The sequence below is a fragment of the Hippocampus zosterae genome, chromosome 11, assembly GCF_025434085.1.
Source record: "Hippocampus zosterae strain Florida chromosome 11, ASM2543408v3, whole genome shotgun sequence".
NCBI lineage: Eukaryota > Metazoa > Chordata > Actinopteri > Syngnathiformes > Syngnathidae > Hippocampus > Hippocampus zosterae.
The window spans coordinates 12,623,716-12,647,238 of NC_067461.1; the positions used below are offsets into that span (position 1 = coordinate 12,623,716).

The 23,523-nt window shown below is 41.7% G+C and overlaps 3 protein-coding genes across 6 annotated transcripts; 2 read left to right on the forward strand and 1 right to left on the reverse strand.

The window, feature by feature from the left end:
- Positions 1 to 160: 160 nt before the first annotated feature.
- Positions 161 to 7,820, reverse strand: nolc1 (nucleolar and coiled-body phosphoprotein 1). Of its 4 annotated transcripts, none has more exons than XM_052079587.1 (16): positions 7,187 to 7,538; positions 6,890 to 6,945; positions 5,989 to 6,149; positions 5,804 to 5,913; positions 5,623 to 5,731; positions 5,428 to 5,540; positions 4,936 to 5,032; positions 4,400 to 4,534; positions 4,233 to 4,319; positions 4,041 to 4,151; positions 3,455 to 3,874; positions 2,957 to 3,208; positions 2,213 to 2,842; positions 2,038 to 2,126; positions 1,295 to 1,378; positions 161 to 1,218 (listed from the first exon to the last, which is right to left on the reverse strand). In XM_052079587.1, exons 1-16 carry the CDS (start codon positions 7,295 to 7,297, stop codon positions 1,060 to 1,062), a joined length of 2,724 nt encoding a protein of 907 aa, XP_051935547.1. In that variant the 5' UTR covers positions 7,298 to 7,538; the 3' UTR covers positions 161 to 1,059. The 4 variants fall into 4 exon arrangements, with proteins under 4 accessions (XP_051935547.1, XP_051935546.1, XP_051935544.1 ...); XM_052079586.1 differs by having other exon boundaries at positions 2,957 to 3,212; positions 3,336 to 3,874; XM_052079584.1 differs by adding an exon at positions 7,697 to 7,820 and having other exon boundaries at positions 2,213 to 3,874; positions 7,187 to 7,350.
- Positions 7,821 to 8,061: 241 nt separating this feature from the next.
- mrps6 (mitochondrial ribosomal protein S6) lies at positions 8,062 to 9,723 on the forward strand. The gene is made up of 2 exons (XM_052079667.1): positions 8,062 to 8,535; positions 9,592 to 9,723. Exon 1 carries the CDS (start codon positions 8,197 to 8,199, stop codon positions 8,527 to 8,529), a length of 333 nt encoding a protein of 110 aa, XP_051935627.1. The 5' UTR covers positions 8,062 to 8,196; the 3' UTR covers positions 8,530 to 8,535; positions 9,592 to 9,723.
- A 1,924-nt stretch (positions 9,724 to 11,647) lies between these two features.
- psap (prosaposin) lies at positions 11,648 to 21,704 on the forward strand. Its single transcript, XM_052079620.1, has 14 exons — positions 11,648 to 11,821; positions 14,256 to 14,389; positions 14,544 to 14,618; positions 14,702 to 14,827; positions 15,099 to 15,293; positions 15,368 to 15,511; positions 17,007 to 17,063; positions 17,799 to 17,972; positions 18,279 to 18,371; positions 18,457 to 18,640; positions 19,932 to 20,095; positions 20,170 to 20,250; positions 20,348 to 20,455; positions 21,067 to 21,704. Exons 1-14 carry the CDS (start codon positions 11,788 to 11,790, stop codon positions 21,100 to 21,102), a joined length of 1,605 nt encoding a protein of 534 aa, XP_051935580.1. The 5' UTR covers positions 11,648 to 11,787; the 3' UTR covers positions 21,103 to 21,704.
- The last annotated feature ends 1,819 nt before the right edge of the window (positions 21,705 to 23,523 follow it).

Genomic DNA, 23,523 nt, shown 5'->3' on the forward strand with positions numbered 1-23,523 from the left:
ACAAATGAAATAACAGCAGCCAAAAATATTAATCTTATTGTTCAGTGTCAGCAAGTTCACATAATATTCAGTTAATGTACATTGTCTGCTTGCAATTAATCCATTCAAAAAACCAAACCCCCTATTTAGTATGAAGTTCTATAGTAAAGAGAGAAAAATCTGTAGATTGGTGAATTTAATATGGCATCAGTCTTATACGGGTAACTTGGCATAATATGGCATTCTAAAGTATAAATTTTACTCCACTTTATTGTCCACATAGAAAAAAGACAATCTTGAAATGTCACAACAAAAGTGAAACTCTTGTTGACAATTGTATCAACTGCTAAAATAGGCTCCAGCACGCCCAACCCTCGTGAGGATTTTAAACTGTTGAGTAGATGGATAGTTGGATAAAGGTGTTAGTGTGCCACCTGGTGTCAACTGAATTCACCAGTACCGGCCTTGACAATATTGTTAATCTTGTGATTCATGTTGGGGTTCATGACAGGAAAAAGTAAAATAATGGTTTGTGTACAGTAAATCCCAAAGGAAAAAAGTTAAACGGTTTGGCAACATTGCTACCTAATAACAGGAGAAATAAAAGGATGAATTTTAACTACATTTCACCGCAAAATGGCTTGTATGGAACAATGAAAATTTAGTCTAATTAGTGAAATGGACTAATACACAATAAATACAAACCATAAAACATATTTATGTCCTCAGCAAAATTATGTCTCAGGAAAAAAAAGAACAGTCTCCATTATTACCATAGGTTGACGGATGTATATAATCAATCTGCAATTAATTATCAAAGTGGACTGGGTGGCTGCAATGCATACATGGAAAAACGTACCAGACAGGTCATATTTGGTGACGTGGTTTCCTTGACAGTCTGGACTGATGGCCTTAAGCCACATTGTGGCTATAAGCGGTCATTTGTCATCCTTGTGTCTTTCACGGTGAATCCCCTCTTAATTGCTACTTTCAAACTAAATGTTATCGGTCAAAGTAGCCACTGGATGTGAGGGCCCGCGTCACGCAGGTGATGTTGAGTTCAGAGGGAGGGAAAGGTCCTCAGTCACTGTCAAACTTGATCGAGTTGACCGAGGTGTTGATGGTGCCACCTCGGTAGCTTCCTCTCTTCTTCTTCGTCTTTTCGTGGCGAAACGATTTGCCTTTGGTAAAGCGGAGAGTTTCGTTGGCTTTCTGGCCCCAATCGCCATTGGAACCCTTCTGAAAACGAGAATTCACGCCATATTGCCAGCAACCTACAAAGGAGTCGGTCACACGTCCATGAGCTTTAGTTTACCTTAGCATCGAAAGAGTTGTCTGCAAGGCGGGGGTCCACGGCGACATCTTCCTCCTTTATTCTTCGGAAAGGGATGTTAGAAGACTGCAAACACATCACTGTTTTTTAGGACCTCATAACAGTTTTGTGCAAAGTGAAAAACGTAATTTTCGGAGAACACATGGCTAGTTTTCCCCCAAATCTGTGGCAGTTTATTTAAAAAATTTACTGTGAGCTTCAAGCTGTCACATCCGACCAATAATATTACTGAACGCTCATGTTGAATATTCATGAGCCATTTGCAGTTTGAGTGGACACGCGTGAGAAGGGGGCATGCTGCTTGAAGAGAGCAATGCAGGTGAGAAATGTGGAGGTCTGTATGCGTAGCGGCATACGGCTGTGTGAGGCGCAACCGAGAGCGAAAAGATTCTTGCGTTGAGTTTTAACAAGTGCCATCAATACAGGCGCCTCTGCAGTACGACACTCATGGCCACTCTGGTATTTGATTGGCGACCGACTCCCACCTTCGCTGTGAAACGGGCTACAAGACAGCATATCCGGGGGACTTGTATAGAAATCGGCGCATCCCCTGCATCTCCCTAACACGTAACAAACAGGTTTCCAAAGGCTGGGTGGTGGTGGTGAAGCCCGTCAGCGATTTTGCCTCATGTGACAATGAGCGACAGAGGTTCTGCAACAGTAATGTGTACTGAGCTGTACTGTCTGCAAGTTTGAATGTATGCATGTGTGAGTTGTTTCTCTACCTTGTTGGCTTTGGGAAAAGTTTGTGGTGTAGTAGTTGCTTTTTTTGATTTTGGAGTCTTTGTCTCTTGCTTTTGCTTTCCATTGGTGCCTGCGCCATTCAAAAGGAAACCGTTTCTTGTTATTTCACTTGTCATTCACTACTTCGCCCGCAGTTTGAGATCAGTCCTCACTTACCATTGGCCTTGGGGGTGGTGACAGCCTTTGCTGGCGCCTCATCTTCATCATCTGAGCTGTCTGAGGAACTGCTTTTGTTTTTAGCTTTAGTCGCCTTGGTTGAATGAGCAGGGGTGGAAGTGGCCTCCTCCTCCTCCGAACTGCTATCACTGTCTGATGACTCTGCGGGTTTAGCCGATGCAGCTTTGGTAGCGGTGCCGTTGGCGGCGGCAGCCTTAGCAGGGGTGCTCTTGGTCTGCGTCTCGGAGTCTGAGCTGTCGTCCGAGTCGGAGCTGCTCTCCTTGGCCTTCGCTGGAGCTGCTTTTGAAGCTGCAGATTTAGCCACCACGGCTGCCTTCTTGGCCACAGGTTTTGCCTTTGCTTGGGCTTCCTCTTCAGAAGAGTCATCGTCTGAACTGCTCTCTGCATGGGCTGCTGCAGCCTTTGCTGGAGGAGCAGCCGCTTTAGTTGCAGCGGGCTTGGCTTTAGGAGGTTCGTCCTCTTCCTCGGACGAAGAGTCAGACTCTGAGCTGCTTTCTGCTGCAGGGGTGGCAGCCTTAGAAGCAGGAGTGGCAGCCTTAGAAGCAGGAGTGGCAGCCTTAGAAGCAGGAGTGGCAGCCTTGGAAGCAGGAGTGGCAGCCTTGGCAGCAGGTTTCCCCGTTGCTGGCTTCGCTTTCTCCGTCTCATCTTCGGATGAGGAGTCAGAGTCTGAACTACTTTCTGCAGCATCCGTCTTTGCAGCAGGAGTGGCAGGCTTACTTGTAGCTGGCTTAGCTTTAGCAGGTTCTTCCTCCTCAGATGAAGAGTCTGACTCAGAGCTGCTCTTTGGTGGAGGAGCAGCTTTTGTTACCGGGGTGACAGCCTTTGAAGCTGGGGTGGCAGCTTTAGCAGGTGTTGATTTTGCTTTGACTGGTTCTTCATCTTCAGTTGAAGAATCTGAGTCAGAGCTGCTTTCTGCTGCTGCAGCCTTTGAGGGGGTTGCAGCCTTCCCGGCAGGGTTGGAAGGTTTACTTGTAGGTGCCTTGGCTTTTGCAGGCTCTTCATCTTCAGATGAAGAGTCTGACTCAGAGCTGCTTTCGGCTGCAGCAGCCTTTGAGGGGTTTGCAGCCTTAGCGGCAGGGGTGGAGGGTTTACTTGTACGTGCCTTGGCTTTTGCAGGCTCTTCATCTTCAGATGAAGAGTCTGACTCGGAGCTGCTTTCGGCTGCAGCAGCCTTTGAGGGGGTTGCAGCCTTCCCGGCAGGGGTGGAGGGTTTACTTGTAGGTGCCTTGGCTTTTGCAGGCTCTTCATCTTCAGATGAGGAGTCTGACTCAGAGCTGCTTTTTGCTGCCGTCTTTCCTTTGGCGCCTTTTGCAACAGGAGTAGCAGCTTTTGAAGCTGGCACTGTAGGTTTTGTGGTTGCCGGCTTCATTTTCACTGGTTTCTCCTCTTCAGACGAGGAGTCAGAGTCTGAACTGCTTTTAGCTGCTGCAGCAGACTTTTTGGCAAGAGTTGTGGGCTTAGAAGATGGGGTGGTGGCTTTGGCAGCAGAAACGCCAGTCTTTGCGGGCTTGGCTGCTTCTTCCTCATCAGATGTGGAGTCAGAACTGCTCTCAGCTGCCGCTTTTGAAGCGGCAGATGGTGTTGATGGTGCTGCAGGTTTAGTGGCAGGCTTTGCTGGAGCTTCATCGTCTGAGCTGCTGTCTAAATGTTAAGATGACAAACAATATTGTTACAAGCGCTACATGTACAAATGCACTTTCAACAGTTATTGGTAAAACTAGTCATTCTGACGCATGAAGTCAATGGGCACGTCAAAGGAGTTTCACAAAGAAAATAAAAAAGCAAGTCAAAATCTGCTGCTGCTTGCCTGAGCTTGAGGAATCATCCTTTTTTGCTGGGGCCCGTTTGACTGGGGCCGCTTTTGCTGGTGTGACCTTGGGTGCGGGCTTTTTGGTCTCCTCTTCATCTGAACTTGAATCTAAAATGACAGTTATACAGCAATACAAGGAACTGGCTTTGTTGAGACTATAAGGGATAACTCCAGTACAATGTTTGCTACCTGAGCTGTCAGAACTGGATTCTTTCTTAGCAGCAGGCTTCTTCAAAAATTTTCTAGGTGCGGTCTCCTTTATCGGCACTGGTTTAGCTGCACGAGACATGATGTTGTTGGACACAAGACAACAAAACTTCAGATGCCCAGTTAATACAAAATTAGAGATGTCTTACCAGCTATTTTCTTTCCTTCATCCTCATCACTGCTGTCATCACTGCTGTCTGAGTCATCATCCTTGGCCTTACTGATTGCTGCTGGAGCCGCTGCTTTCTGGACTGTAGCGGGAGGTGGGACTGCACTGTACATCCCTATAGAGATAAAAGTCAAAAGGATTACGACAACAAAACACAGATACAGAGATCATATACAAAGGTGAGAACCAAGCAAATACGGGAAAGTAAAATATGGTGATCAGGGTTTAGCATTTTCACATTAAAAGTATTTGTAAGAATATGTTGCGGGAAAAAAACATTTTGGTGAAATCAAAGGTAATATTAGTGAAGTCCTGTGACAAACTGATGACAAGTAGTGCTGCCCTCTCCGGGCCAGAGTTTAAACAACTTCAGTCATTTTTCGACTTGGCAATAGTAATGATGGTACATGCAGCAGGTCTGTTCCTATTGCTGAGAGTAGATGGGTTTTAGTCAAAAACTCCACACCATCAAGTTAAGTTGTGAATGTGACATTATTTTTAATAATGAAAACAAACCTGATTTGGGTTTCTTGATGGGTGGAGCCTCATCTTCAGAGGATGAGTCCTCACTGCTCGAATCTGCAGCAACCGCTTTCCCTTGGGCAGGTTTGACCTGAGCCGAGCGTGCAAATGCATCACAAAAGATAAAACTAAACCTCTTGATTTTTGACCACATAAAGGCTGGATTTTCACAAATGGATTCAAATGGGATTTCAATTGTTTCATGACACCATAGTTGGAATTTATTGGAAAACTAAACGCACAACAAAAACACACCCACACGTGTATATTTAATAACTTAATTTTTTTTGCGATGGTACACGTCACTCGTGTTCATGGCATGTCCTCCAGCTGATATTTACCACCACTTGAGTTGTGTGTGCATGTAGGTTGTTTGAGGAAACCAGTAAACGTACATACCAGATATATTGTAGCTAATGAATCGGAAACTTTGCGTTACTTTGATCTGCAGCATAAATGCTGGTTAATAAATGTCAGTTTGTTTACCTTGGCTGGTTCTTCATCCTCAGAGGAACTTTCTTCACTGCTGCCCTCTTGTTTTTTCTTAGATGCACCAGAAGCGGGGATAGGAGCTTTGGCCTTGGTGGTAGCCACTGTCTCTGTCATTCAGAATGAAATATGGGATGATATGCATTCAGAAGAACATGTAATATTCCACGAAAAAGTGACAACGGCACTCACTTGATGGAGTTTTGGTAGGTTGCTCCTCTTCAGAGTCTGATTCTTCACTGCTAGAACTACTGTCTTTCTTCCTTGTTCCACTTACAGTTGTTGCAGGCTTTACAGGAGCCTGGATGAAGCAAAATGATTCAATGATTAAAAACAAAAAAATTTTTTTCGTTATGCACTAAATGGCTCTTACCTTAGCAGGAGCCTTCTTTTCTTTAGAGTCACTCGATTTTTTACTGCTGCTGGATGCAGCTTTTTTGGGCACTGGTTTAGTAGCCACTGCCTTCACAGGTACTGCCTTGGCTGTTGAAAGGGAAACAGTCTTGTAATGGTTCCAAAATATACAAATCAACAATTCAAATAGTTCTGCGATATTACCAGCAGGAGTAGCCTTCTTTACTTTTGCACTGGCTTCATCCTCCTCAGTGCTGGATGCCTCACTGCTGGAACTCTCTTTACTGGTTTTTGCCTTCTTGGCTACTGAGCTAGCGGCTTCAGTCTTGTCAGTAATCTCTTTGCGTTTCCGAGATTGGGGTGATCTAAGTGCGCGCAGATATAAAGTGTTAAAATTTCACAGGTATATGCCACAGATATAATTTCAAGTAATTGTTTTTTTACACATTACATTTTAATGACAAAATATAATTGTTGTCCATGAATCTTTGAATGTACCTGATTACAACTAAGCAAGTTAGTCGTTTTTTGAGAATCTAGTTGTTTACAGAGAACACCTGTTATTTGCAGGGGACATTGATCCAGCCCTGCTGCACATAACCGTGAATAAATCACTTTTGACGGTGTACAAATAACATTACAGGACTGCCAATGCAACAGGACATCTCAAACACAGATGAAGAAACGCCATCAATGAATTAAACCCAACAAAAATACTGAAATTCAACCAAATGGCCCACTGTTTATTTCGAGTAACGATGTGAACATTGAAAAAAAATATTATCGTTTGTGTTGCTCTTGGGAATCGTTTTTTGTGTTTGTTTTTCTTAATAGAATAATGGCTGTCGAAACCAGAAAAGGGTAAACGGTATATCCGCAAAGGATATGACGACGTCTTATATGCAACAAGCCCATTTAGAGAACCTTCAATAGACTAAGGCTGGGGAATTGATCGAAATGTAATTGTTTCAACTTTCAATTGAAACTATGCGCCTTGGTTCGGTAAAGGTTGGATGTTAAATCATGCACGCTTGAAATGTTTTAAAACTGAACCGTACAACGCATCACTTCTAAAATTGCAAGATTTCAAATATGAACAACTCACTTCACCCAAAAATCGTAGATATTGAGAAGACGTTCTTCATTTGGATCCTGTGGACTCTAGTAATACAAACACATGCACAAACACAAGCGGGTGAGTTCCCTGAACTTAGAACGCTGTACAAATCTAGTTTTGCAGAAGATGAAGTGGAACAATTCAGACTACACGAGCAACGTGCAAGTGGTAGGTTGGGACCCAGTACGTAATCCACGTGCTAACTTCCCATATCGGCGCAATGGTCTGCCTACAGTTTCTCATAATACGCCACCGATCACCTGTCTGACACCGTGATATACTTACCACTTTAATCTGCTTGACAAACTGCCGAGCTGCCTTGGTGAACTTGTTCTCCAGCAGAAACGAGTAGACACATTTGTACAAATCGCTCGGGACCGACTTGTGCGCCGCCATCTTTACCACGCTGGAAATGGAGGGAAGTGACCTAAAACGCTTCAGCACATGCGCTTGCGCATTGTGAAGACAACAAATAGTATGATAGCTTGTCAGTAGACGACCTGAGAGTCGCGCATGCGCAGACGATTAGTCAATAAATCACTGACTACGGCAATTACACTGAGTCAAACTTGGCAAATATAAACAAAATTGCAGTGCGCGTTTGTAAACACCATCCATCCATTTCCGATTGAGTCAAACTTGGCAAATATAAACAAAATTGCAGTGCGCGTTTGTAAACACCATCCATCCATTTCCGATTGTGCTTTTACGAACGGAGGTCGTGGCCGTGCTGGAACCTATCCCAGCTGACTTCGGGCAGGGCATTTCTAAAAAAAAAGTAGAGTTGGGTGTTACCTCCTCATTCAAACTCGACTTTGTTTTGTGTACTCGTCTGATAGAAGTAATTTTAGAGCTTATCATATATTAGAACGTAGGGGCTCTGCACCGCTGATTGCGCTGTTCATAAAATCGTATTTTGTCTAAGTGTATTTGCTGTAGTTACCTTTCAAAAATGGCCGACCTTCGACACATGCGCGACTCACATCGTGCAGGGGTCACAGGTCGTGTATTGATAGCTCTCTTTCGTTCTTATAAAATCAATCAATTTTGTTTTCATACCAGAAGTTTATTTCCAAAAATAATATATAGCAGAGAAGGTCAGTGATGTCTTCTTAAAATATTTTAAAAAAATCAAATTACAAATGCAGGCGCGGGTTTTATACGTCACAGCGTAAACCCTTTCCCCCCGTGTCCTATGATCGTCGACTTTGCAAGGATTCTGGAAATGGCAGCTACCAATTGACCATCAATCCATCTTTTCGCGTTAATTCTTTACATCTTGTCCCACTCAAACAATGCCACGCTACGAATTGGCGCTTATCCTGAAGGCGATGCAACGGCCGGAGACGGCAGCGGCTCTCCGGCGGACAGTGGAAACTTTAATGGTGCGGGGGGCTGTGGTGAGAGACATGGAGAATCTTGGAGAGAGACTCTTGCCTTATGTGATGACCAAACACAACCAGAGACACCGCCGAGGATCATACTTTTTGATTGACTTCTACGCGGCTCCCAGCATTCTCACGGACGTTATCGATCACTTACATCGTGACGTCGACGTGGTGAGGCCCACTGTGCTGAAGAAAGACACGCAGAGTTCGAAACAAACATGTTGTGGTTCTCAGCAGTGATGGAACGTACGTACGATAATAATATTATACTAATAGTGCAATTAGAATTATGCTATTTGATTATACTTAGGGCGGCCCGGTAGTCCAGTGGTTAGCACGTCGGCTTCACAGTGCAGAGGTACCGGGTTCGATTCCAGCTCCAGCCTCCCTGTGTGGAGTTTGCATGTTCTCCCCGGGCCTGCGTGGGTTTTCTCCGGGTGCTCCGGTTTCCTCCCACATTCCAAAAACATGCGTGGCAGGCTGATTGAACACTCTAAATTGTCCCTAGGTGTGAGTGTGAGTGGTTGTTCGTTTCTGTGTGCCCTGCGATTGGCTGGCAACCGATTCAGGGTGTCCCCCGCCTACTGCCCGAAGACGGCTGGGATAGGCTCCAGCACCCCCCGCGACCCTAATGAGGATCAAGCGGCTCGGAAGATGAATGAATGAATGAATGAAAGGATTATACTTAGAGGATCAATGGATCATATACACAATGGTATATCCTGAGAGATGGGCAAAATTTTAGTGTTTACTTTTTTTGAATTGGAGCTTAACATTGGCCATGCCAAATCACCCGTGTGTTTAACCAAACGGATTTCAATGAAACTGCAATTGATGACGGTGATGGCATAACATCAGACAGCATTCCATACTTAGATTCTGTTTTGTTCCATCACAATTAACAAATGCAGCAATTTTCATTAAAATCAAGATACGCTTGGTTAAATATTTCCGATTTTTTTTTTTTTTTTTTTTTTTTTTTGAGGGGGGTGGTTTGGCATGGACTGACTCCATTATGATGTGGCTGGGCAGTGTAGAAGTTTCATGATAAATAACAGTATTATGAGTTTTACACAAAATTAACAATATGACATTTCCATCTTTTGATCTTGTAGTACAATTACCATGCTTATTTTTAAATTACGCAAATGAAAAGAGTGTCTTCATTGGACATGATTGAAGAAAAGTTTCACATTTTGTATAGTTTTATTTGGGATGAAGGAAGACATGAGGTCAATGTCCATTCTGCTTTTTTTATGCTGATTAGGTTGTAACTGAACCCTATATTTATTTTTTAAACAGGTATTTGCAGTTCATATCCAGAGGATGTGCTGTGTGCTGCTTCTTTGACCTCTTCCAGTGCCGTTGAACAGAACTTAGCTTTGATGTGATAATGATGAAAAGGATTATAATAAACATCTTTTGTCATTATTATGGAGGAAATCTGTGCAGCTTTTACTATCAGGCATTCAAAAAAAAAATCAAAACGTAATACCCGTACTTCTATTGTATCACCATAAAGAAAAAGATCAATCAGTTTAATTGTTATTGTTTTCTACACACAGGAGCTCAGCAGGTTAACTCTTAGAAAACAATTACATTTCCATTAACTGTTTTTTTCTCATTAATTTCATCATTATCTTTCAGTATTTTTATTTTATCATAAAAAAATGTGAGCATATCTACTGTATGCAAATGCATGCAGTTCCTTCCAGTACTCCAGCTTCTTTCCACATGTTCATTGGAGACTCTAAAATATCAATTATTTTAAAGCTGAGTGATAATTTAGCGTGGACTTAGTCTCTCCTACTTAAAAACACAAAACATCAAAAAGCACCGAGAAAAAAACCACATGAAACGTACATGGTGTCAAATGGGAAGACGGCAGTCACTCCTGAGTTTTAAAGGCCATAGAGTAAAAATGTGATATGAAAACTTAGATTCGGGGCTTACCTCAGAGGCAGCTTGTTCCACAGCTTTGGAGCTGCTATTGCGAAAGTCCTCACCACATCGTTTACCTGTTTGTCCATCTTAAGGTCACAGTCGATTTTGACCCCAAGATTAGTCACTGCGTTGACTTGTGAGGATAAAGTGGTTCAGATCATGGATGGATGGAAGTTTTGAGCCAGCAATGCTTCACCATCTTTGAGGCATGCACCCCCCCCCCCCGGCCCCACCCCCTCAAAAAAACAACCTTTTAAGGACCAAGCTTATTTCGGTGTAAGGGCATATCAATTTAACTGTAACTGCATAAAAAAGTCGAAGGGGATGGCACGTTTAATAAAATTGGAACCAAGAGGGAATAAGTACAAGGGCTGAGCCCTGGGGCACTCTGCAATTTTGATTGAGATTGACTGTAGAGGACACGACTAATGCCAACACAGTGCTCCACTGTGTCAAATGCTGCAGTGAGATCTAACAATTCACCAAGCTATGTTTGCTGTGCTTTAAACAAACTGCAAAGTTTGCCAAGCACCTACAATTATCTAATGGCAGATGGATGAATTAAAGGTCAATCTGTAAAGGCCATAGCTGTCATCTTCTACTCACATGATCTCAGCAAATTAACAGTTAGTGGTGGTTCCCTGATTTTGGCTTATGTACCCCCAAACCTTTTCGTTATACCAAGAGTAGTAGTACCCTCTTACTCATATGTGTTAGTGATTCTCCAAAAGTAGTACATGATGCATTTGAAAAGAAAATTATTTTGTTTCATTTCCTTATTAATTTAAAATTTTCATTTCAAGGCATTGTCTTCTTTTTAACACAAATTAAACATAAAAATAAATGTTGCCTTGAAAACAATATTAATAAAAATACGAATCAAAAGAAAGATTAAATGTGCCTTTGTTGTATAACTCTTATGCCATTTTCCACATAAAATGGAGATCCTTTGACGAACAGGACGACAGGCATTTCAACTTGACACAGGAACAAAATACTGAACAAATAATAACCCGACCCACTACTGTGTAGCAGTTTTACTAAGCCAAGATTTGAACCCCAAACCTCACAGCTGTTACATCGACGTGCCAGCCACTACATCAAGTTGTTGCCAGTTATATATCCAACAGCTGAATTCATACATTTATACTCAAATATTCTTTAAATTAAAGTATAGAAAACATAAAACGCTTAATTAAAAACGCAATGCTAACAAAATGTGAAAACCAATATTTAATGCATTCTTGGCCCATGTGTAATCATGTAAAAGAAAAATGAAGAAATATGTCAAATATATCTTTTAAAACTCAAGGTTGAAAGTGCACGCCCAATCCGAAAATGAAGGAATCGAATGTGGTACTTTGTACTTGTAGCAATCTTGCTACGAAACAAAGCTGTCTTGGCGGAGGTCACGAGTCAAGTGACACTGTTAAGTCACATGTTTATGCTGAGTTGTCAGCTGACTGGCAGCCATAAAGGCTTGGACACAAGTCGCAGCTTGCGTTTTGCATTGGAAGCTCTTACCTCCACGACGAGCCAGAAAACAGCGGAGTCATGCTGCTTCTCACTCTCCTTTTCGTGTCCTCAGGTAATGTCCAAAATCGTATAAGGAAACTTGAACATTGATACAGTATTAGTCATATACGGAAGTGGCAGTGAAGTCCTTTTGGTTTATAGCTATTTATTGAAAAGCGGATGTGTAGCCAATGTAGCCTTCTAAGACAATACACACCATTAGAACACATTCGATCGACTGCAGCTGCGACCACGAACTTGTTCGTATAATACCTTTGTCGTCGTATATTTCCCCAAGTGTGTAAATTGTATGACTATAATGTGTCGAGGTTAAACAATTGGCGCTTCCTGTTCAGATAGCGTTGTTAGCATCGAAGCTAGCGAATTGTTAGGAGACGAGCCCCCCGGTTACACCATGTTTTTATTTATTTTTTCCACCACAGAAATAAGACCTTAAGAGGTTTACTGCTCATATAGATTATTCATTTATTGATATCTTGTACTTCTTGGTCACGTATGCCTTGACCTTATTTTCTGTGAATGTTGTTGACTCAAGTCTCGTTATGCTGAAAATTGAATTTCGTTCAACGTTACCAGCCACAAACTTTCATTCAGCATTTAAAGGGGCCGAACATCTGCTCTGGTTTCCTTCTGCTTATTCCTGTTTCTGCTGGACCGTTATGACAACATTTTTCAGCTACCCTGCAAGATAAACGACTTGCAGTACAGTACTTCTAAATAAATAGGTCATATGAATGCATATTTTGATATATAGCTGCCCTTTGATAAACCGGACTTGAAAAATTCATTTTTATTGCTTAACCAAATCTACACAGATATTTTGGTTTCATGTGTGAAGTGCTTATCTTTTCTCCCAATTCTCGCGAGACTGAGAGTAAACACTTACTGTATTTGTTCTGTAGACTTTGAACGTTCACCTTCTTGAATTTTCTGCAAAAATATTCGCTAATGGCTTACTTGGTCCAGAAGCCTCGGCCCACTAATATATCTCAACTTGCACAAACTCCTGATTATTGGCTTAATCTTAAGCCTTTTTTTCTGTTTTTGGATAGTCAGTCCCCCTTCCCCGCTTTTTACATTTTATTTTTATAATTCTTTCAGGATTATTTAGTGAGGTTCTACCTGGAATACAGCCTGTTATCTTGGCTCTGGTCACATGACTGAAGTGAAGGGGGTGTGCGGTTTCAATCTGTTTTGCTAAATCACTATCTATATAGCCGCTTGCTGATATTTTTACAGTCCTGTATACATGGTCTTCTTTCCATTTTCCTTTAAAACATATTGATCAAACACAATCTCGTCTATGATTGAGGAACCTTGTTTTTTTTCTTTGATTACAATGTCAAAATGTTTTCATAAGATCTTCGTTAACTGCAAATGCATTTTGCTTAACGGTGATAACTAGAAACTACGTTGACACACACACACACACACACAGTATATTCTCAACATTTTACTTTGACAAGTAAACCGTCCTACTTGGATAAGTGGAGAGAGTACTGTTTGAAAGGAAATTCAACTCTAATGTAAAGGCTTAATGTGTTTTAACATTACTGTTTCTAGCTGATGGTGATACTTAAAAAATGTGTACTTTTAAACTGCTCAGTTTCCAGTGTACATGTTTTTATCATTGTTATGGCTCACCTCTTTTCTGGGATTGGTCATGTGATGTTTGCAAGCTGATCCCTTGGGCACTTTGACTAGCAATTTAGCACTGTTGCATCACTGTATGACAAAGAACATATTACACTAGTGTCTGCAAATAATGAGACATTTGAACCATTTAATAGAAGACTCCATGGGAGTCACAAACCCTTTGATAATCTAAAATGAATATCAATATTCTTTTCTTTTTCAATTTTGTAGCAGAGAATTGTTGAAGGCGAAATGTCAGCCCATCCGCCATTTTCTACGTGTCTTTAATATTCAATATGAATTGCGCAAATAATATTGGAAACCTGATCTCGGACAACATCATACAATCAAAAGCAACAACTTTGTATACATCTATGGAGTTTTGCTTGATACATCTCCAAGAAGGAAGCATACTCACAATTTGCTTCACTTCGTCACATCCAATACAGCTGCACCGTCGACCTACTAAGAAGGCGTCTTTAGATATGTAATATAAATGTTGTAGATGGGAATACTTCCTCGCGGCTGTCTCAAAAGGCGCCATTCAACATGGGATCGGCAGTGCTACGCGAATGTATGGAACAAAGTATGTCGTCTGTAGGTATTACACGAGCAAAAAGTAAAGTGCCCATTTCTGCATATTCTGAGTGACCTGGATCAATCTTAAACTGTTCTTGTCTGAACCTCTTCTGAAATACCCGTATCCTAATTAATTTTAGCCAAATTTGGAATCCCAGACTATTTGATTATGAATGTGTGACACAGATAAAAGCCAAACGGTTGGAATGGATTTTCTTGTTTTTCAATGGAAGTGGTAGTCTATAACTGATTATTCGTCACCTATTTTGCAGTTGGGGCCACCCCTCTGCTGGGCACAGAGCAGTGTGCCCGTGGACCCTCTTACTGGTGTCAGAACGTGAAGACTGCATCTCTGTGTGGTGCTGTGACTCACTGCCAGCAAAATGTCTGGAACAAACCCCAGATGGTGAGACACCTCCTCCTTTGTGCATAATTACTTCCATTTTCCTTTAATCTGAACCACCGATTCTATTTTGTATTTTTCCAATCAAGATAAGACCTTTCTAACACTCCTAGAATTGTCTTCTTTAAATGACACTTTATTTTTAATCTTGTTCTAGAAAAGCGTGCCATGTGACTTGTGTAAGGAAGTGGTCATGGTAGTTATGCAGATTTTGAAGGACAATGCCACACAGGTATTAAAAATAATTTCTAATTGTCTTTCTGTGCTTTTATTCATATATTCTCCCAAAATGTTGAGTTACTGGTATGATTGCAGGCGGAGGTTCTTGGTTACCTGGAGAAAGCCTGCCAGCTCATTCCTGACAAAGGTTTGAGTGCAGAGTGCAAGGAGTTGGTTGACAGTTACTACCCCATCATCGTGTCAATCATCATTGGAGAGCTGGTGAATGGTCTTCTCTCGCTTTTTGAGTAACACTTTTTGAGTGCATACTGCTTTGTCTTTAGTCGGTTAGATGATGCCGCTGCCCGTATGAGTGTCGACGAAAAAGTGTCACGAAAGTGACAAGAGCTAATCCGATGCTATTGATAGGGAAGTGGAACTGGAAATGGAGAAGCCATTATGCAAGACAGAGTCTTGGAACAGGCCTTTGTTGCCACACATGCTTTATGTTTTCACACAGGATGTGTCAAGTGTTGTTCCCCTTTTTTTTCAGGAAAATCCTGGTGTGGCTTGTGGAGCCATTGGGTTGTGTCTCTCCCAGCAGATGGCCCTGGCTGAATTTCACGAGCAGCTGATGTCTAATGAGATCCCACAGATTGACCTCTCCAAGTCAGCCACACCTTTCCTCCTCAATGTGCCTGGGCTGTTGTACCCACAGAAAACCCCCAAACCAGAAACTCCAGTCAAAGTATGCTCTGAGCACTGCTATCAACTTGTACGGTCAGCACAAGTCATTCAAAATTGCCTCCTTTCTCTCCATAGGGAAGTAATGATGTATGCCAGGACTGCATCAAGTTCATGACTGATGCACAATCGGAGGAAAAAGACAATCCCTCATTTGTAAACTCGCTTATTGTGAAATTTGAAGAGAATTGCGACAAGATGGGACCTGGTTTGTCAGATATGGTGAGTGCAACACACTATTGTTTAGTTGTCTGTGTCTTACCACCTCCCATAAAATATTGATACGACCAGTGTAGCGTTACAGGATGAAATCCTTATATTTTTTTCATTTCATAAGAGTCATCACAACACTACAAATATTGAAGCCCCTAAGCTTTATCTGTGTTCATTTTAATGCTAGTCGACCTCTGATTTGTTCAAATATTCCCATTAAGAATCTCATACAATATCTGTACTATTATTAAAAATTTCACTCCATGCAATGTTTTACAACACATTTCAACATTGATGGTCGTCATACAAATCAGAAGTTAAATCGTATGCAACAAGCATTAAAATACTCATAATTGCTAAATGGCTAACAATAAGAAATGTAGCTGATGCAACGCATGCATGGCTTAACGTCTACTGTCACGCAAGTATGACATGAATTCAACCACTGGTGTTAAAAAGTAACATACCAAACTTTATCGTCACAATTGACCAGATTGGGCGCAAGCTACTTGTTAGCTAGCGTGGAAAGCTAACATAGGTCGACATTTGTTTTCCTTTTTGGACAAAACTGATAACTCAAGTCCATAATACAAGTAATAGGTAATCAGTTATTTGTTCATAAGTAGTCAACATCAGTCTAAAAAAGCCAACATAAATAGGAACAAGAAAACGGGAAGTGTCAACATACTGTGATACAACTGGTAACTGAAGTCAACATAGTCTAACAGAAACGGTACTACTGTGCGATTACCCACCAGGCTACTGAAACGTGCTTGTGAAGATTCTCCTTCATCCAGGTCATTTCATTATCGGGGCATTGAATGGAAGGCACCTGGATTGTTCTGGTTGTCTTAGGTTTCATCAGTCGAAGGCTTGGTTAGAAGTGCAACCAACCCGAGTTGGTGTGGAAAACCCAACTCTTGAAGCTCCAAGTTGGAGGCATTCCCCAAACCACAAATCGTATCATTCTTTTGAATTGGTTACTGAAATGCTCAATAATGCTGGAAAAAAGTATGTGGACACATCCAGAGTCTCTGCTTAGAATGAGCCCTCTTGTTTCACCCCAGAGTGTCGTGTACAGTGTGTAGTTCACGTTCTTCTGCTCTTCCCGTTGACCTTCATAAAAAGTTTTAAAAAAACAAAAGTTCATTCTTTAGTAATGTCTACTGAGGTGCAGTATAACTCATTACACGCAAGGCATAATTTTTGCAAAATATATTTTTAGAAATGTGCTTTTCTTTTCACTTTTACTGTGTTCCAAGTTTCGATTCCGCTGTAATGTAATCAGACAGTTTCACTTTTGGGGGGAAGTGTCATAGAACCTTTGACATATTTTCTTATCCATAAAGTGTTAACAGTTCACCGCTGTGATTTTCAAACTTTTACGCTGAAATCTTATGAGATATGCTGATGTCTGTCCTGAGCGTTTGCAACTTGAAAAACAAAGTGACCTTGGAAGCACACCCAGTTCTCCCTGACTGACTTGTTGCTCTTCCCCTTGTAGTGCAAGCAGTATATTAGCATGTATGGCAGCGATGTTCTTCAAAGGATCTTCTCTTCGGTGAGTCCCCTCATCATGACATACCTAAAAGTGACTTATAGAACATGTCTATTCATAAAAACTAAAAGGACAAAATTTTGTTCAAATTGGTGAAGCTCGTCTGACCTGCTGAGATGTATATCTCTTCCCCCCACCCCCTTCCACATTTATTCACCCTTTCATTCAAATCCTTTCTTTTTCCCTTTTGGCTTTGTGCTGCTCCTCAGGAACAGGTACGTCTTGTATGATCACATTGGAGCTTTTTAACCCTTGGCTTTTGCTACGCATATTGACCTATGCTAGTGTTACTTACCGGTACCTAACACTGTAGCGACTAACGTCAGGCATCGAGTTGCACTGCCTTAACATACCATAACATTTTGCTGTTTTTAATAAACTGTACAAGGATTGCTTGTTTTTCCCCATCAAGTAAGCATACTGAATATATACATGTGATGGGTACTTGAGTCTTGTGACCCGCGAGAGCAAATTAGTCTGTTGTGACTTGCATTGGAAGTACCATCTTGAATTGACTATACATCTGTTTTCTGATTTGGGGCACATTTGATCCAATACCTCACTCACTGCTGCACAAATGTTCACTTAAGGATTTGCATGAATGTCCAGTTCCAGCAATTTACATTGTATCTTAACTAAACTTGTGCATGGGGATAAAAAATTGTGGAATGGTATGTGGGTTGCATAGATGTAGCATCAGGGCTATCCGTGGCAATTTGAAACGTTTTCTCTCCCTAGGATCCCAAGGATGTCTGTTCCACTGCTGGCTTCTGTAGTGCAGGCAAAAAATCCACTCCGATGTTGAAGCTGCAGGCTGCTGAAATTAGACCTGCCTCCAAGATGGTGCCTGCTCTGAAGCTTGTTCCTGCCACCAAGGTGGAATCTGCCAAGTTGACGAAAGTAACCAGTCAGGTTAGATCATAGGTGTCAAACTCAGGTCCTGGAGGGCCGCTGCCCTGCATGTTTTCCAAGTCTCCCTGTTGCAACACACCTGATTCAAATGATCAGATCATCAGCAAGCTCTGCGGAAGCCTGACATTAAATTTGTTGATTTGAATCAGGTGTGTTGCAACAGGGAGGCTTGGAAAACATGCAGGGCAGCGGCCCTCCAGGACCTGAGTTTGACACCCATGCGTTAGATGCTCTGTTATTTTAATTGGCTGAAACCAAATTCCATTGTATAAGACAATTTCATAATAGCCGTGTTCTGTGTTCCAGCCTATGGTGCGAGTTCGGGATTCCCCTTCATGTGTTCTCTGTGAGGTTGTGATGGAGCAGTTGGAAAACCTTTTGAAAAATCAGTCAACTGAGGTAGGATTTGCGTACATAAAGCTAACAACACAGTTGTTAATGTAGTTTCTGTTGCACATGAATCCATCCTCTACATTTGTCACAGGAAGAGGTGGTTGCAGCTTTGGAGAAGGTTTGTTATTATTTGCCCACCTCCATGACTAATGAGTGCAAGGATCTGATCAGCACCTATGGCAAGGCCATCTTTGAGCTATTAGTGCAGCAGGCTGACCCAAAGACTGTTTGCACCATCCTGGCACTCTGCAATAATGCCAGACCTGCATATATTCGTAAGTGCTCGTTTTGTGCATCCATCCATCCATCCAATTTCAACACCACTTATCCTGTACAGGGTCGCGGGGGAATACGGGAGCCTATCCCAGCTGACTCGGGCAGAAGGCGGGTTACAGTGCGAACTGGTTGCCAGTCAGTCTCAGGGCGCACTTCAGGGCTGTTCACACGGCACACATTTGCTCCGGTGCTGCACTGAGATATTTTGTTGCAATATATTTTGCACTGCAGCAAATTGTGTGGAGCGTTCACGCGTACAAAGCCGCTGAGCGGGGCAGCCCCAGTACAGTGTCCGGGCTGCCCCACTTGCGTTCACACGGCAGTTTCTGCAGCGGAGCAAAACGACAGAAAACAAACGAGCTCTTTTCCGGGGCTACGCCGGAGCTAATTTGCACGTGTGAACGCTCTACTGCGGCAGCCCCGGCGCAGCACCGGACCAAATCTTGCCGTGTGAACAGCCCTTTAGAGACAAAACAAACATTCATATTCACACAGTCACTGAGTGGGAACCGATCCCACACTGCCTGAACATAAGTGGAGCGCATGTACTGTACCACGACGCCATCAACGTCCCTTATTCCATCGAATGAAGGCAAAAAGTCTCACCCAACACTACAACCTTCTCCATGATGCTGTTTGAGCTTAAGTTGGGTTTAATGAACATGAATGTTTCAAACAATAGAAAAAAAAACCCTCTTCAAATGTTTATATTTAGAGGTTCCATTGTTTAAACAGCTGTATGATGTCTGGTGGCGATGTGTTTTCATTATTTAGAACATAAGGTTACATTTATTTTTAATTCGTTTCATTTTGTGGTGAAGATTTTTTGTAATTGATTACAGAGGGTAAACGTGTCCACAAGCAAAGGTACATTAAATGGAAATATACATATTTTACTTATCCATCCATTTTCCGAACCGCTTGATCCTCACTAGGGTCGCGGGGGGTGCTGGAGCCTATCCCAGTTGTCTTCGGGCAGTAGGCGGGGGACACCCTGAATCGGTTGCCAGCCAAGCGCAGCATTTTTTTTTTTTTTTACTTACTGATTTAAAAATACAGTGAAAGACCAACCTCAAAACCTTCTGGTTTTAGAAACACTTAAAAAAAAAGTTCAGATGTCTGTAAGTCTTAACCCTTGCTCATGTAGACAAAAAGCCATTAATACCTGCACGTCTAATTTAGCTATGTGTGTGTGCTTATTTAATGAACTACATCTTAATCTTGGAATTAAAACTTGAAAATGCACCAAGTTGTACTGTACTCATGATCTAAAGCCATGACTCATTCCAGCTGCCCTTGATAAGACTACCTTCAAAGATGGTGCCTACTGCAAGGTGTGCAAGATGGCTGTCACCTACATAGATGAAATCCTTGAAAAGAATGCGACTGAGGCACAAATTGAAGAGGCAGTGAGGAAAGTTTGCAATTACTTGCCCGCCTCCATCCAGACAGAGGTGACAAGATTCACATCAAACTATGTGAAACATCTCTTATTCTGACTGTCATGTTAAGTCATGTTTGCCTACAGTGTGACCAGCTGGTTCAAGAGTACGAGCCCATGCTTGTGCAAATGATTCTTCAAACGCTCGACCCAGACTTTGTGTGCCTGGTGGGTATATTGTCGTTTTCACCATGTCTGTGGATCAGTAAAGTTTGGTCTGGGCCAGTTGAGCAGTGTTTGTGTGTGTGTGTGCATGTGTTAAAAGCAAATTGGCGCCTGTCCGGAGCCTCTGCGCAGACTGATGGGAAGAGAGCAGTGCACCGTGGGACCTTCATTCTGGTGCAAGAACATGATGACGGCAATCCAATGCGATGTACGTCACTTGCACATATGCTACTCTACTGAGTAGAAATTCTGTTGTTTTAGTGATTGGTGCACAGCTTGTAGTTATCTAATAAGGAGCTCAAAGGCAAAATTCTAATAGGTGTTTGATCTGTGATTTGAAAAATACATTTTCTGGTTGCGTTAGAATCGACATTTCACTTAATTGCATCATGAGACAAAGACAGCACCCTAAAACTTATCAACAATGTCTTGCTACTCCGAGGCTTCAAACAGGATCTTCTTCCCTGAGGAAAGTTGCAACTAGCTTAGGCACATCACAGAAAGGCACAGAAGTGGAGATCCTTGAAAATGTATTGGTCAATTCCTGGATCAAACACCTGGTGTTAATTTTGCCATTCACATGGTTGGAGAACAGAAATTTCCGCAAAACATTGAAGCACGGAACATTTGGACATGTTTTGCAATGAGCAAATTAAGTTCCCTTGTAAAAGTTGCTCGTGCATTTTAGGTTTATTCGGAGAGCCAAATATACAAAAAATTTTGTGAATAGATTTATTGTGACTCTTATTATTCATATGGATGCATTTGAAGTACAAACTTAAGTGATCCTAACTTTCAGGGCTCTCATTTGCCTTTCAGGCGGTGGCTCACTGCAAGCGCCACATGTGGGCATAGAAGAGGATCAGCTCCCACTGCAACGTCTTAGGGAATTAACTGCATTGCTGCTTCCTACTTCAACTGTTTATTAGTTTCTCTACTAGACTAAGTGACTGTATAATTTGTGGAAAGGGACAGGATTTTTTCCCCCCTTTGGGGTAGAGGTGGGGTGAATTACATGTACACAGCCAATTTATCACTATCAGATTTTTCAGTTTGGCGTATTTGAGTTGTATTCGTATGTTTGCTGCATCTGATATGTCGTAACAAAAGTTAAGTTTCACATGCAGTACCGTGTTAGTAGCACCAGGTCCTGGTTAGGGCTTTTTCTCCTTGCAACCAAACAGATTACCGATGTGTATGAAAAATGACTGTCAGATTTAACCTTTTAGCAGCATGTCAAATTCTCAAGAAAATCTGCATTTTGTTAGTCATGTTTTATTGTGATGTTTTTTAGGAGATAATGTGGCCTGGAGTTTTCCTTCCATCGTTTGCACTTTTGCAGTGGTTTGTAACTGGTAGTTTTTACACCAAGCATCTTCTCTTCTGCATTAATACTATGAGCCAGCTGTAAATTGATCAGATAATTTTACCAATTAAAATGATCCAAATGCCTGGAACTGAATGTGCCATTTAAACTTTCCGTAAGTGCATACAACTTTTAGGAAAATCTTGACTATCGTTTTGAAATCAGGATGTTGGATGGTGTACTGTCTCCCACAAATGTCAGTCATTGATTCCAATGTTTTTATTTTTATTTTTTGTCCCCTCTGCCCAATACACCACCAGACTAGGTAGCCAATGAAAAGTTCAGATTTTCCTTTTAACTTAGATTTGCAAATAGAAGTGAACACAATCCACCATAAAATGAAAGGAGATGCTACAAACAAAACGAGTCGCAAGCTATTCACGTTGCTTTTGTGGCGGTATCTCCTGAGAAATGTGTAGGAGGAAGCTGTTGTGCAAGGTATGTCATCAGAAACATGGCTTTACAACACGTGTTGAGCCATTTGAGCAACAAACACCCAAATGTTGCAGTGGAAAGCATGAAAATGTGAGTAGAGTTCATCTACATGTACATGCACATATAAATGCACTTTAGCCGCTAATACAGTACCCAGCTATGAGTATCTGGACAAAAGCATGCAGTCGTGTCATTTATTTGATCATGTACAATTGCAATGATGCTACTGTATAACATTTACCGGTAGGGTCCCACTTTAGAGCATGATATTCCCGAGACGGTCCCTTTTTAAATTTTGCTCTACATTTTTTGTACTGTTGAGAATGACTGAAAACAATGTGTTAAAATGTTGAATTAATATAATTTGTTGTCAGTCACAATGCTTTAAAAGTGATGATTACTTGTACAGTATATGAATGTACTTTCAGAAGGGCCCTTGCGGTTGAAGCAAGACTGCAGCCATCTTACATTGCTCCTGTTACTCCAGTACAGTACTTTTGTTTTTACATTGAAGACAATGTTATTAGTGCGTGTTTCATGCCAAGATAATGGAGGCAGCGATGTGAGGCTCTTTAAAATAACCAATTTCATTCTTTGTATCGACTATTCCGAGTATATTATCTCAGTACAGTATTGTGAAATGTGACTGGCAAAGTTTAGGTTTACATATCACAGCCACTTTTTTCCTGGTGGGATTTGATTTCATTTCATTGTTGATGATTATGACAACATGATGCAGTCGAATCTGTGAGTAGCAGTAAGTTATGCACCTCATAAGAGAAAATTACAAATTGTTTTCTTAGCGATCAAATTTGCGTGTAGCACTTCTCCCAGACTGATTGGTACAACTATGTCATGCACGGTGGCAATTTCGCCGTAGAGTCATTAACCAACGTGAAAACGCCGTGGAGAAAATGTCTTCAAGCGAGCAAAGGGGTTGGCAACGTAAGATGGCGTCCTGACCGTAAGCGACATTGTTAGTAATTTCATATACTGTATGTCTGTTGCCAGATTGAATTTCAATAAATAAACAAATAAAGTTCTCCCCAAAAATATCCCGGTCTCCCATGGGGGTAAAAAAAGACGAGGGTGATTGGGGGAAAAAAACGAGCACCAGCAGCATCTCTGATGTGCGGAGGCTTCAAAATAGTGTGCAACAATCATTCCCCAATAAGAATGGGGGGAAAAGAGCGAAGCGATGCGGACGATTTCTGTCACATTTAAGTGTGCACGGAAGAAGACAGTAGCGCCCTAATGTCTAATTTCAGGCAAATTCATACCTTATATTGAATACATACTGTATCTCTGCGCACATCACTAGTGTATATTATATTTTTATTTTAAAAAAGCAAAAAACGAGAGAACCTCATGAAAATATATCTAGTTTTTGTAAGACCCCCCTCCCCACACATATCGGTTAAGCAACTTCCTGAGCTGAAAGAGAGAAAAAAATACTGGCGCCGTACCTGTATACG

Bases quoted from the DNA above. Each gene is read 5' to 3' on its own strand.
- nolc1 (XM_052079584.1), bottom strand. From the start codon at position 7,297: ATGGCGGCGCACAAGTCGGTCCCGAGCGATTTGTACAAATGTGTCTAC. The intron at 4,320-4,399 runs GTAAGACATCTC...TGTCTCGTGCAG, and splicing joins TGAAGGAAAGAAAATAGCTG to CTAAACCAGTGCCGATAAAG. The intron at 4,152-4,232 runs GTAGCAAACATT...CTGTCATTTTAG, and splicing joins ATCCAGTTCTGACAGCTCAG to ATTCAAGTTCAGATGAAGAG.
- mrps6 (XM_052079667.1), top strand. From the start codon at position 8,197: ATGCCACGCTACGAATTGGCGCTTATCCTGAAGGCGATGCAACGGCCG.
- psap (XM_052079620.1), top strand. From the start codon at position 11,788: ATGCTGCTTCTCACTCTCCTTTTCGTGTCCTCAG. The intron at 14,390-14,543 runs GTGAGACACCTC...ATCTTGTTCTAG, and splicing joins TCTGGAACAAACCCCAGATG to AAAAGCGTGCCATGTGACTT. The intron at 17,064-17,798 runs GTGAGTCCCCTC...TTCTCTCCCTAG, and splicing joins TTCAAAGGATCTTCTCTTCG to GATCCCAAGGATGTCTGTTC.